Source organism: Bufo gargarizans, chromosome 2, assembly GCF_014858855.1.
Source record: "Bufo gargarizans isolate SCDJY-AF-19 chromosome 2, ASM1485885v1, whole genome shotgun sequence".
NCBI classification, from domain to species: Eukaryota; Metazoa; Chordata; class Amphibia; order Anura; family Bufonidae; genus Bufo; species Bufo gargarizans.
In genome coordinates this window covers 629,418,675-629,431,587 of record NC_058081.1, presented here as the reverse complement: position 1 = coordinate 629,431,587, position 12,913 = coordinate 629,418,675, and the positions used below count along the sequence as shown (strand labels likewise).

Here is a 12,913-nt window from a genome sequence, read left to right as displayed (position 1 = left end):
TTGCCAGTATTACAGATCTCCTGCCACTTGTCGCGGAAACGTCCATGACAGCTGTTCTGCCACAAAGGGTTAATAGCTTTTTCTGGCTGTGTGACTGGCACTTTCACATTGTGCCGGTCATCTAATAAACCTCTAAACTACTGAGAGGTCATAAACACTTATTTAAGCCACATTCTTATCAGTAAGATAAGAACTAAGCTATAATGAGTGTTTATAATGTCAGAGAGCAGAGATGAGGAGCCCATCTGCTCCTGGTCTGACGGAAAAGACTGAAAATCCAAAGGGTACTACTAAAGCATTTCAGCTATGTACAGAAAAAAACTATGCCATATTTTTTATAAAAAACAATTAAAAAACATATTTTAGCTCAAAAAGATTACAATGCAATAATAAAAGAAAATGTACCCAAAGGTGTACATAGCCTTTAAATGTCCCTCTTCTTGGCCTTGGAATGTGCATTAATAAATTACTAACTTGCTCCTTAAAATCTATCTGTATGGTTTCTATCTTTATATTAGGCCTCATGCACACAAACGTATTTTCATTCCGTTTCCGTTCCGGGTTTTTTGGCGGACCATATACGGAGCCATTCATTTCAATGGGTCTGCAAAAAAAATGGAAAGTAGTGTGTGTGTATTCCGTTTCCGTATGTCCGTATTTCCGTTCCGCAAAATTTTTTATTGGACGGCGCTTCACAGTGCAGATGGACAATGACCCAAAGCATGCTGCAAAAGCAACCAAAGAGTTTTTTTAAGGGAAAGAAGTGGAATGTTATGCAATGGCCAAGTCAATCACCTGACTGATTTATGATTATTATTATGTCCCATTACTAAGTGGGAGGCACATATGCAAACTGTTGTAATTCCTACACCATTCACCTGATTTGTATGTAAATACCCTTAAATTAAAGCTGACAGTCTGCAGTTAAAGCACATCTTGTTCGTTTAATTACAAATCCATTGTGGTGGTGTATAGAGCCAACAATGTTAGAATTGTGTCGATGTCCCAATATTTATGGACCTGACTGTAGAACATATCTTAATTTTGCATTACCGACAAGGATAGGACTGTTTTATTAGGGGCCGGCTGTTCCGTTCCGCAAAATACGGAATGCACACGGATGTCATCCATATTTTTTGTGGATCCGTTTTTTGCGGACCGCAAAATACATACGGTCGTGTGCAAGAGGCCTTAGGCGTCAACTTCATTATTTGGTGCAATTTAGACCTTAAAACAGGGGAGTAGCTATAAGGGGTGCAGAGGTAGCAGTGGCTACTGGGCACAGGTGTCTGAGGGGGCCCAAAGACCCTTGAGCCACATAAGAAGACACTGGTATAATAGAAAGCTATGTGCTTCCCTGCCCCTGGCCACAAAGTACTGAGGGACAGTGGACCCAAGCTGAACTCTTGCACCAGGGCCCATGAGCCTTTAGCTACCCCCCTGCCTTAAAATATCTATAGGGAACCTATATATAGCCCAAACAAAATACAGGGCCCACCCCTGATTAAAGCATGAAAACCGACCAAAAGGAGTGGGTCAGATATATTACAAATAACACTAATGGTACTAAGATAGTCATGGTGGGTTGTCATTCAATCAAAGCACTGATATCATTGGCTAGCCTGCCATCCGTCTACTTCAGCTCACCTGAATCGGTATAGTGCATGAATGTGCAGCGCAATTGCGCTATACACATACCACACACCACATAGGGGTAGTCATCATACACACTGGATTATACAATAGTTCAGTGTGTTAAAACTAGAGCTGGGATACGAAGAGGGGAAGATTTTGACGCTTGCTCCAAAAAGTTTTTTCTTCGTATCCCAGCTCTAGTTTTAACACACTGAACTATGGTATAATCCAGTGTGTATGATGACTACCCCTAAGTAGTGTAATAGATCTTGTATTCCAGTTATGATCAATAATAGGTCTATTCAACTTGTTGTGTATCTTGTTTCTCATGACAGGTGCCTATGTCTGTTACCTCTGCCTCTAGGATGCTGCATTAACACATTGTATATTGCATTTGAAACACATCATTTGGAGTGAATTCACATCTGTATGACTATGAATTGGTGGCCCATTTATATCGGGTCTGGATATTGTAAATACAATTATGTTGTATGCAACTACAATGGCAGCCGGTCCGCATGCCCTCACCTAACATGGTGGTTGCGGAGCGCCCGACATTCCACGTATGCGCCGCCCGCCGCTCCTGGATGATGATCGTCGTGCAGTAAGTGCGTGACCTCCCTCCCCTGGACCGGCGCGGCGTGGCCTGCAGCGCGGCGTTCATGGTGGAATGCCGGGTGCCATGTACAGAGCACTCACCATTGATAGCATTCAGGTGAGTTGAAGTAGACGGATGGCAGGCTAGCCAATTATATCAGTGCTTTGATTGATTTGGTGGTGTTGCTGTATGGTATACTATAACTGTGTGGTCAGTATTTTTCTATGTGCTGGTTATAATTCTATTCACCCTATTGCCTCAGCTAGCCACCTGTGGTGTGTATTATCACTCCCATCTTGGTATTTGTTGTACAAACATTGCATTTAGGAAAATTATGCTAATTTTGAGCCATAGTGTGTAGGTATAACATACCTTCCTACTGATGACTAATCAGGAAGTTTTTTGCACGTGCACTTTATTTATATATACCGGCAGTTCACCATCGGTCCCCTTGGTATTGTATTGTGACCTGTATTAAATGTCTTTTTGTGACTTGTGTCAATCATGTGTCTTCTTATGATTTTCTAATAAAATTATGCTATTTTTGGACTATCTTAGTACCATTAGTGTTATTTGTAATATATCTGACCCACTTCTTTTGGTCGGTTTTCATTCTTAAAATATCTATAATCAGATTATTTGTGTGCTACTATTTAAACGAATATTAACGTGAAATAAAAAAACTGTTCCATGGGCTACACATGCTGTAAAAAAATGAAAGAACTTCTACTCATCTTACCGATCCCCAGCTACTGTGGTTCTGATGGAAACAGGTTTCCTCTGCCCCTCAATTCTTGATAATATATTGAAATGCAGCTAATGGCCCCTCTTTGACCATCCAAAAAGTTGGGTGGCACGTCTCCAACTCACCTGTAAAGCCTATAAACCTGAACGGACCGCTCAGTGGTAATTCAGATCCAAGAGGACGTCCATGCAAAGAAGAAAATATCCACATCAATGTGGGAAGATGGTAAGCATGTTACGGCGATGGCTGCTTCACATACTTGGCGGTTCCGTACTAGTATGCGAAACAGCCCTCGCCATGCACTGCTTACCATCTTCCTGAATATGTAAATGCTTTGCATGGAAGAATAAAAACCTGTTAGGCTGGTTTCACATGGGTGTTGCGGGAAAAGATGCGGGTGCGTTGCGGGAACATGCACGATTTTTCCGCACGAGTGCAAAACATTGTAATGCGTTTTGCACGCGCGTGAGAAAAATCGGCATGTTTGGTACCCAAACCCAAACACAGAAGTTCAGGTTTGGGTAAGGCTGTTGTGTAGATTGTATTATTTTCCCTTATAATATGGTTATAAGAGAAAATAATAGCATTCTTAATACAGAATGCATAGTGCAATAGGGCTGGAGGGGTTAAAGATTTTTTTTATTTATTTAACTCACATTAATCCACTTGTTCGCGCAGCCAGCATCTCTTCTGTCTTCTTCTTTGAGAAATAGAACCTTTGATGACGTCACTGCGCTCATCACACGGTCCATCACATGATCTTTTACCATGGTGATGGATCATGTGACGGACCATGTGATGAGCGCAGTGACGTCACCACAGGTCCTGTTCCTGTGCACAGCAAAGATGAAGACAGAAGAGAAGCCGGGCTGAGCGAACAAGTGGATTAAGGTGAGGTAAATTATTTTTTTATTTTTCTAACCCCTCCAGCCCTATTGTACTATGCATTCTGTTTTAAGAATGCTATTATTTTCCCTTATAAGAAAATAATAAAGATCAGGTCCCCATCCCGATCGTCTCCTAGTAACTGTGCGTGAAAATCGCACTTGCTTACGGATGCTTGTGATTTTCACGCAGCACCATTCACTTCTATGGGGTGTTGTGTGGAAAACGCAGAATATAGAACATGCTGCGATTTTCATGCAATGCACAAGTCATGGACAGGTACAACAAACTTTAACTTGACACTTTACATGTTAACTGCATGGTTGCAACAAACTATAACTTGACTTTCTCATTGCTTTTTGTTGTTAAGCGTCAATTTAAAGTTTGTACAACTGTGTATTTTGTCCATTAAGTGGCAAGTTCACCTTTGCTACATCTGTATGTTTTTTTGTTTTTTTTTACTTGAGAGCTTATGGGTGACATATTCTACTACATGCCTAAATAGAGTCATACATCAGAATCATCTGTTGGACATATGCTCCCAACATTTACCCACATTGTACGCTGCAAACGCAATATGATTAAACGCTAAATGGTAACTGAGAACACCCATTATCCAGAGGAGACAATCAGCCGTGGAATAATCTGCACACCATATGGCTGCTGAAGGTATAAATTCTCAGTATAGGAAGCCTATTGGACACTATTGTAATGTAAATGGTATGCTTTCAGAGCCTTTCTCATGGCAGAGACATGACACGATGGTGCCTGCCCATGAAAGATAAGGTCATATCCACCATTCTTTTACCAGGCTGTCAGCTGTCATAATAAACCAGTCATCTTATCTGTCCGGGTGTCTGTCACCCATAGAAGAAGCACTGAAGCTGCCAAACCAGGATATACGAGTCTAATGTCTCCTTTCTCTTTCAGGAATGTCCTCCTCGGCTGCCATCATAAGATACTGCATCTATGTGTATCACGTTCACCAGTATGAGGTATGTCAACGCCCAACGTGACGACTTATGGCGGTTTGTATACCTGATGGCAAAAAAAAAATATCTTATTTATATAGTACCAACATATTCCACAGTGTTTTATAGACATTGTCATCTCTAAAAAAAAACACATAAAAATCACCAATAAAAATGAATCCTTGTTTAAGTCGGGTTTTTTTTGTCAAGTTTGTCAAAAAGTTAATTTAGTAGTTTCTTAGTTGTATCTGTTTCAGGAAAAGCTGGGAGGCAACCTGGGAGGCAACCTACAACTGACACTATACTCAGCTTTTCCTGAGTAGTAACATTCAGCTATATTGGGTGTCATTCAGCTTTTTCTTCATAGATAGATAGATAGATAGATAAATATGGAATAGACAGATAGATAATATGCAACGATGTGTTTTCGTGATGCCAGTTGCAGTGAAGCACAGGGCCCCTTTAGTGATATTATGGATGGTACCCAGGTGTAGGAATGCCAGAGTGGTGTAGGGTGGCTTACAATGTCCCTTAATGTCTTGTGCATGTGTCACGGTGCTCCTACCTGGATACGCTGGAACCTAGGCGCTGTTGTCTGAAGCAGAAAAAGGGGGTGGTTGAATTGTGGGATAAAGAATAAATTGAGTCCAGACCTTGTGATGAAGTTCAAAAACAGATTTACTTTCAATAAACGCTTCTCCAAATGATTTACGAATTTTGTCTTGGTTCCAGCCGGCATTAGCATTAACTGTGGCAGGCAAACTCCTCTCTGCTACATCTGTTGCTCTATGACTCTGCTGTGCTGACAGGCTTTAGCTGTATGCTAGAACTTCTCTTTTTGTAGTCTGACTCTAGATTCGTCCAGGGATCTATACTCCTGGCTTTAGAGGCTCCAAGCTTCTGCCTCCACATCCAGCTGAGCTGAAGGTGCTCCAGCTGGCCTGGGCAAGGCACGTCTAACAGAACCGTGCACCTGTAGCTGGCCAGCTACGACTTGCCCTAGGTTACTAATACAGCTTATATGTTTATACAGCTAGACCTGCCAATAACCTTAATACAGTTCCTATGTTTGTGTGTTAAAGACAAAAGCAGAGTTATTTACAGAGACTTCATGTTTGGATGTAATATAACTGTTATATATTGTGTTCACAGAAGCAGGAAAGATAATATGCCTTTAAGATTCATTATATAATGTAAGGTAAGCTCAATGACACAGCAGCAACAACAGAAAGCATAGAGTTAAACTGTTGTTGCTAGGAAGGAGTCTAGACCAATGGCATATCTCCAACTCACCTGTAGAGCCTATAAACCTGTACGAACTGGTCAGTGGTAATCAAGATCCATGATGAAGTCCAAACAAAGAAGAAAATATCCACATTAATGTGGGAAGATGGTAAGCAGGTTACGGCGCTGGCCGCTTCAAATACTATGGCGGTTCCGTACTAGTATGTGAAACAGCCCTCACCATGCACTGCTTACCATCTTCCCGAATATGCAAATGCTTTGCATGGAAGAATAAAAACCTGTTAGTGAAGTGCCGTAGATATTTTCTTCTTTGTGTGCTTACTTGAGGACTCACTGTCAGTCCAAGATGTTCATCACAGGCCCACTGCTTCAGCAGTAGAGATGGACAGATACAACAAACTTTAACTTGACACTTTACATGTTAACTTCATGGTTGCAACAAACTATAACAAACTCCAGCCTCACACACAGTAGGAGTTTTGACCAATCACAGCCAGCCTCACACACAGCCTGTGTGGGAAATCCCAGTAGCAGGAGCTGCTAGAATCATTAGACCAGAGGAGAGAAGCTGAACAGACATTCACTCCACTAAGAGCTGAGTTTTATGGAGAGGCCAAAATAGATATTTGAAGGGTTTCTGTCATGGGAAAAATCGTTATGTAGCTGACTGACATTAGCGATGTGTTTATGTCAGCAGTACATAACAGTATGTTTGTTAACGCCGAGCCTGCCGCCGTTCTCTTAAAAAACGTTGCTGCAGCACCTAGAGGCTCGGTCTACTCGCCTTTTGGCACGCACACGTCCACTTGATTGACGTCCTTCTTCTCCGCATTGTCCTCATAATCCTGCGCCGTCCCGTTTAGTATTTGGCGCAGTGAGTGAAGGACGCTCGGCTGCTGCCAGGCAGGCCTGCCGGGGAGGCCTGTGATGTAATCGGCGCAGGCGCAGTGAGGAATCTGGCAGCAGCTGAGCAACCTTCACTCACTGCGCCTGCACCGAATACTAAACGGGATGGTGCAGGCGCGGGATTATGAGGACGATGCGGAGAAGAAGGACGTCAATCAAGTGGACGTCGGGGTGCCAAAAGGCGAGTAGACCGAGCCTCTAGGTGCTGCAGCAAAGCCCTCATAGCACCTAGAGGCTTCATTAGCATATTATAAAAGTCTGTTTTTTAAGAGAACGGCAGCAGGCAGGGAGTTAACAAACATACTGTTATGTACTGCTGACATTAGCACATCACTAATGTCAATCAGCTACATAACGATTTTTCCCATGACAGAAACCCTGTAATGTTCCTACTGTTATAATAGTGATTAGAATTGTATACTGAACCAGTTACAGTGGGATGCAAAAGTTTGGGCAACCTTGTTTATCGTCATGATTTTCCTGTATAAATCGTTGGTTGTTACGATAAAAAATGTCAGTTAAATATATCAGATAGGAGACACACACAGTGATGTTTGAGGAGTGAAATGAAGTTTATTGGATTTACAGAAAGTGTGCTATAATTGTTAAAACAAAATTAGGCAGGTGCATAAATTTGGGCACCACAAAAAAGAAATGAAATCAATATTTAGTAGATCCTCATTTTACAGAAATTACAGCCCCTAAACGCTTCCTGTAGGTTCCAATGAGAGTCTGGTTGAAGGTATTTTGTACCATTTCTCTTTACAAAACATCTTTAGTTCATTCAGGTTTGATGGCTTCCGAGCATGGACAGCTCTCTTTAAGTCACACCACAGATTTTCAATTATATTCAGGTCTGGGGACTGAGAGGGCCATTCCAGAACGTTGTACTTGTTCCTCTGCATAAATGCCTTAGTGGATTTTGAGCAGTGTTTAGGGTCGTTGTCTTGCTGAAAGATCCAGCCCCGGCGCAGCTTCAGCTTTGTCACTGATTCCTGGACATTGGTCTCCAGAATCTGCTGATACTGAGTGGAATCCATGCGTCCTTCAACTTTGACCAGATTCCCAGTCCCTGCACTGGCCACACAGCCCCACAGCATGATGGAACCACCATTATATTTTACTGTAGGTAGCAGGTGTTTTTCTTGGAATGCTGTGTTCTTTTTCCACCATGCATAACGCCCCTTGTTATGGCCAAATAACTCAATTTTAGTTTAATCAGTCCACAGCACCTTATTCCAAAATGAAGCTGGCTTGTCCAAATGTGCTTTAGCCCACCTCAAGCAGAGCTTTTTGTGCTGTGGGCGGAGAAAAGGCTTCCTCTGCATCACTCTCGCATACAGCATCTCCTTGTGCAAAGTGTGCCGAATGGTTGAACGATGCACAGTGACTCCATCTGCAGCAAGATGATGTTGTAGGTCTTTGGTGCTGGTCTGTGGGTTACTCTGACTGTTCTCACCATTCCTCGCTTCTGTCTATCCGAGATTTCTCTTGGTCTGCCACTTCGAGCCTTAACTTGAACTGAGCCTGTGGTCTTCCATTTCCTCAATATGTTCCTAACTGTGGAAACAGACAGATGAAATCTCTGAGACAGCTTTCTGTATCCTTCCCCTAAACCATGATGGTGAACAATCTTTGTCTTCAGGTCATTTGAGAGTTGTTTTGAGACCCCCATGTTGCTACTCTTCAGAGAAAATTAAAAGAGGAGGGAAACTTACAATTGACCCCCTTAAATACTCTTTCTCATAATTGGAGTCAGCTGTGTATGTAGGTCAGGGGTCACTGAGCTTACCAAGCCAATTTGAGTTCCAATAATTAGTTCTAAAGGTTTTGGAATCAATAAAATGACAACAGTGCCCAAATTTATGCACCTGCCTAATTTTGTTTAAACAATTATAGCACACTTTCTGTAAATCCAATAAACTTCATTTCACTTCTCAGATATCACTGTGTGTGTCTCCTGTATGATATATTTTACTGACATTTTTTATCGTAACAACCAACGATTTATACAGGAAAATCATGACGATTAACAAGGTTGCCCAAACTTTCGCATCCCACTGTATATGTGTGTTTACTTACAGTTCTACCAATTGCAAACTACAAAGTTCACAATCCAAATTCAAATTCCATATTGCAATCCAAATTGCATAAAACCATACCTGATCATACTCAACTAATCCGCAAATAGTTACTACTAACTGCATTGTGCAAATTGCGAGCAAATTCAGCAAGTGAACTATTAGACCTCAGATATACCTCTCAGAGAGATCATAAAGTGTTCAAATAACTTAAAGTGAGAGTACAGATACCGAAGAGATAAATATATCCACCATTTTTTTTTTATGACAAGATTGAACAGTTGAACGACCATCTTATGCATACCGCTATTTTGTGATACTTTATTCAACACGTGTTTTTTACATGGACCATCTGCTGCGGAGGCGGCAGTGTTATATGAAGAAAAGTTAATAAAGAAGTTATTTCAAGCATTTGGTGTGCTCTTTAAACCTACTGTTTCCATAGAATGGCACTAGAGGAATAACAGAGTAACAGACAGTCTGGTTAGACTAAAAGTCAGAGATATCAGAATTAGGGATGAGCGAACTCGAACTGTATAGTTCGGGTTCGTACCGAATTTTGGGGTGTCCGTGACACGGACCCGAACCCGGACATTTTCGTAAAAGTCCGGGTTCGGGTTCGGTGTTCGTCGCTTTCTTCGCGCTTTTGTGACGCTTTCTTGGCGCTTTTTGAAAGGCTGCAAAGCAGCCAATCAACAAGCGTCATACTACTTGCCCCAAGAGGCCATCACAGCCATGCCTACTATTGGCATGGCTGTGATTGGCCAGAGCACCATGTGACCCAGCCTCTATTTAAGCTGGAGTCACATAGCGCCGCCCGTCACTCTGCTCTGATTAGCGTAGGGAGAGGTTGCGGCTGCGACAGTAGGGCGAGATTAGGCAGATTAACTCCTCCAAAGGACTTGATTAACTGATCGATCTGCAGCTGTGGATCATTGAGCTGCTGATCCTCAATTGCTCACTGTTTTTAGGCTGCACAGACCGTTTGTCAGTCTCATTTTTCTGGGGTGATCGGCGGCCATTTTGTGTCTTGTGGTGCGCCAGCACAAGCTGCGACCAAGTGCATTTAACCCTCAATGGTGTGGTTGTTTTTTGGCTAAAGCCTACATCAGGGTGAAGCTGTCACACCAAGTGCATTTAACCAGCAATAGTCTGTTCATTTTTTGGCCATATACAAAATCAGGGGCAAGCTGCGCCTGTCACCAAGTGCATTTAACCCTCAATGGTGTGGTTGTTTTTTGGCTAAAGCCTACATCAGGGTGAAGCTGTCACACCAAGTGCATTTAACCAGCAATAGTCTGTTCATTTTTTGGCCATATACAAAATCAGGGGCAAGCTGCGCCTGTCACCAAGTGCATTTAACCCTCAATGGTGTGGTTGTTTTTTGGCTAAAGCCTACATCAGGGTGAAGCTGTCACACCAAGTGCATTTAACCAGCAATAGTCTGTTCATTTTTTGGCCATATACAAAATCAGGGGCAAGCTGCGCCTGTCACCAAGTGCATTTAACCCTCAATGGTGTGGTTGTTTTTTGGCTAAAGCCTACATCAGGGTGAAGCTGTCACACCAAGTGCATTTAACCAGCAATAGTCTGTTCATTTTTTGGCCATATCCCAGTCTAATTCTGTCACTAAATCCATACCGGTCACCCAGCGCCTAAATACTAGGCCTCAAATTTATATCCAGCTAAATCTGTCCCTAGTGCTGTAGCTGGGCGAGTTATTTAGTGTCCGTTCAAGCACATTTCTTGTTCTGGGTTGAAATACAATTCCCAATTTAGCAATTTCATAATTTAGTGGTTCCTGCTATATCAGAGCTCTTTGAAATCTATCCCAAAAAGGGTATATAATATTGAAGGTGCACATAGGGTCATTCAGAGTAACTTCACACACACCCGCTACTGTGTATTTCCAAGTCTAATTCTGTCACTAAATCCATACCGGTGACCCAGCGCCTAAATACTAGGCCTCAAATTTAATTCCCTCTAAATCTCTCGTTACCCACCGCTGTACTGTTGTTGCTGGGCAAGATATTTAGTGTCCGTCAAAGCACATTTTTTGTTCTGGGTTGAAGTACAATTCCCAATTTAGCAATTTCATAATTTAGTGGTTTCTGCTATATCAGAGCTATTTGAAATCTATCCCAAAAAGGGTATATAATATTGAAGGTGCACATAGGGTCATTCAGAATAACTTCACACACACCCGCTACTGTGTATTTCCAAGTCTAATTCTGTCACTAAACCCATACCTGTCACCCAGCGCCTAAATACTAGGCCTCAAATTTAAATCCCTCTAAATCTCTCGTTACCGTTGTCCTGTTGTAGCTGGGAAAGTTATTTAGTGCCCGTCAAAGCACATTTTTTGTTCTGGGTTGAAGTACAATTCCCAATTTAGCAATTTCATAATTTAGTGGTTCCTGCTATATCAGAGCTATTTGAAATCTATCCCAAAAAGGGTATATAATATTGAAGGTGCACATAGGGTCATTCAGAATAACTTCACACACACCCGCTACTGTGTATTTCCAAGTCTAATTCTGTCACTAAATCCATACCGGTGACCCAGCGCCTAAATACTAGGCCTCAAATTTAATTCCCTCTAAATCTCTCGTTACCCACCGCTGTACTGTTGTTGCTGGGCAAGATATTTAGTGTCCGTCAAAGCACATTTTTTGTTCTGGGTTGAAGTACAATTCCCAATTTAGCAATTTCATAATTTAGTGGTTTCTGCTATATCAGAGCTATTTGAAATCTATCCCTAAAAGGGTATATAATATTGAAGGTGCACATAGGGTCATTCAGAATAACTTCACACACACCCGCTACTGTGTATTTCCAAGTCTAATTCTGTCACTAAACCCATACCTGTCACCCAGCGCCTAAATACTAGGCCTCAAATTTATATCCAGCTAAATCTGTCCCTAGTGCTGTAGCTGGGCGAGTTATTTAGTGTCCGTTCAAGCACATTTCTTGTTCTGGGTTGAAATACAATTCCCAATTTAGCAATTTCATAATTTAGTGGTTCCTGCTATATCAGAGCTCTTTGAAATCTATCCCAAAAAGGGTATATAATATTGAAGGTGCACATAGGGTCATTCAGAGTAACTTCACACACACCCGCTACTGTGTATTTCCAAGTCTAATTCTGTCACTAAACCCATACCTGTCACCCAGCGCCTAAATACTAGGCCTCAAATTTAATTCCCTCTAAATCTCTCGTTACCCACCGCTGTACTGTTGTTGCTGGGCAAGATATTTAGTGTCCGTCAAAGCACATTTTTTGTTCTGGGTTGAAGTACAATTCCCAATTTAGCAATTTCATAATTTAGTGGTTTCTGCTATATCAGAGCTATTTGAAATCTATCCCAAAAAGGGTATATAATATTGAAGGTGCACATAGGGTCATTCAGAATAACTTCACACACACCCGCTACTGTGTATTTCCAAGTCTAATTCTGTCACTAAACCCATACCTGTCACCCAGCGCCTAAATACTAGGCCTCAAATTTAAATCCCTCTAAATCTCTCGTTACCGTTGTCCTGTTGTAGCTGGGAAAGTTATTTAGTGCCCGTCAAAGCACATTTTTTGTTCTGGGTTGAAGTACAATTCCCAATTTAGCAATTTCATAATTTAGTGGTTCCTGCTATATCAGAGCTATTTGAAATCTATCCCAAAAAGGGTATATAATATTGAAGGTGCACATAGGGTCATTCAGAATAACTTCACACACACCCGCTACTGTGTATTTCCAAGTCTAATTCTGTCACTAAATCCATACCGGTGACCCAGCGCCTAAATACTAGGCCTCAAATTTAATTCCCTCTAAATCTCTCGTTACCCACCGCT

The 12,913-nt window shown here is 41.8% G+C and overlaps 1 protein-coding gene across 1 annotated transcript in view; it reads left to right on the top strand.

Moving 5' to 3' along the window:
* The window catches only part of LOC122926228 (claudin-16-like), a 58,271-nt gene that overhangs the window by 32,030 nt on the left and 13,328 nt on the right, over positions 1-12,913 (top strand). The window contains exon 4 of the mRNA XM_044277600.1: positions 4,794-4,858. Coding sequence (XP_044133535.1) covers positions 4,794-4,858 — 65 coding nt within the window. The remainder of the gene's footprint in view (positions 1-4,793; positions 4,859-12,913) is intronic.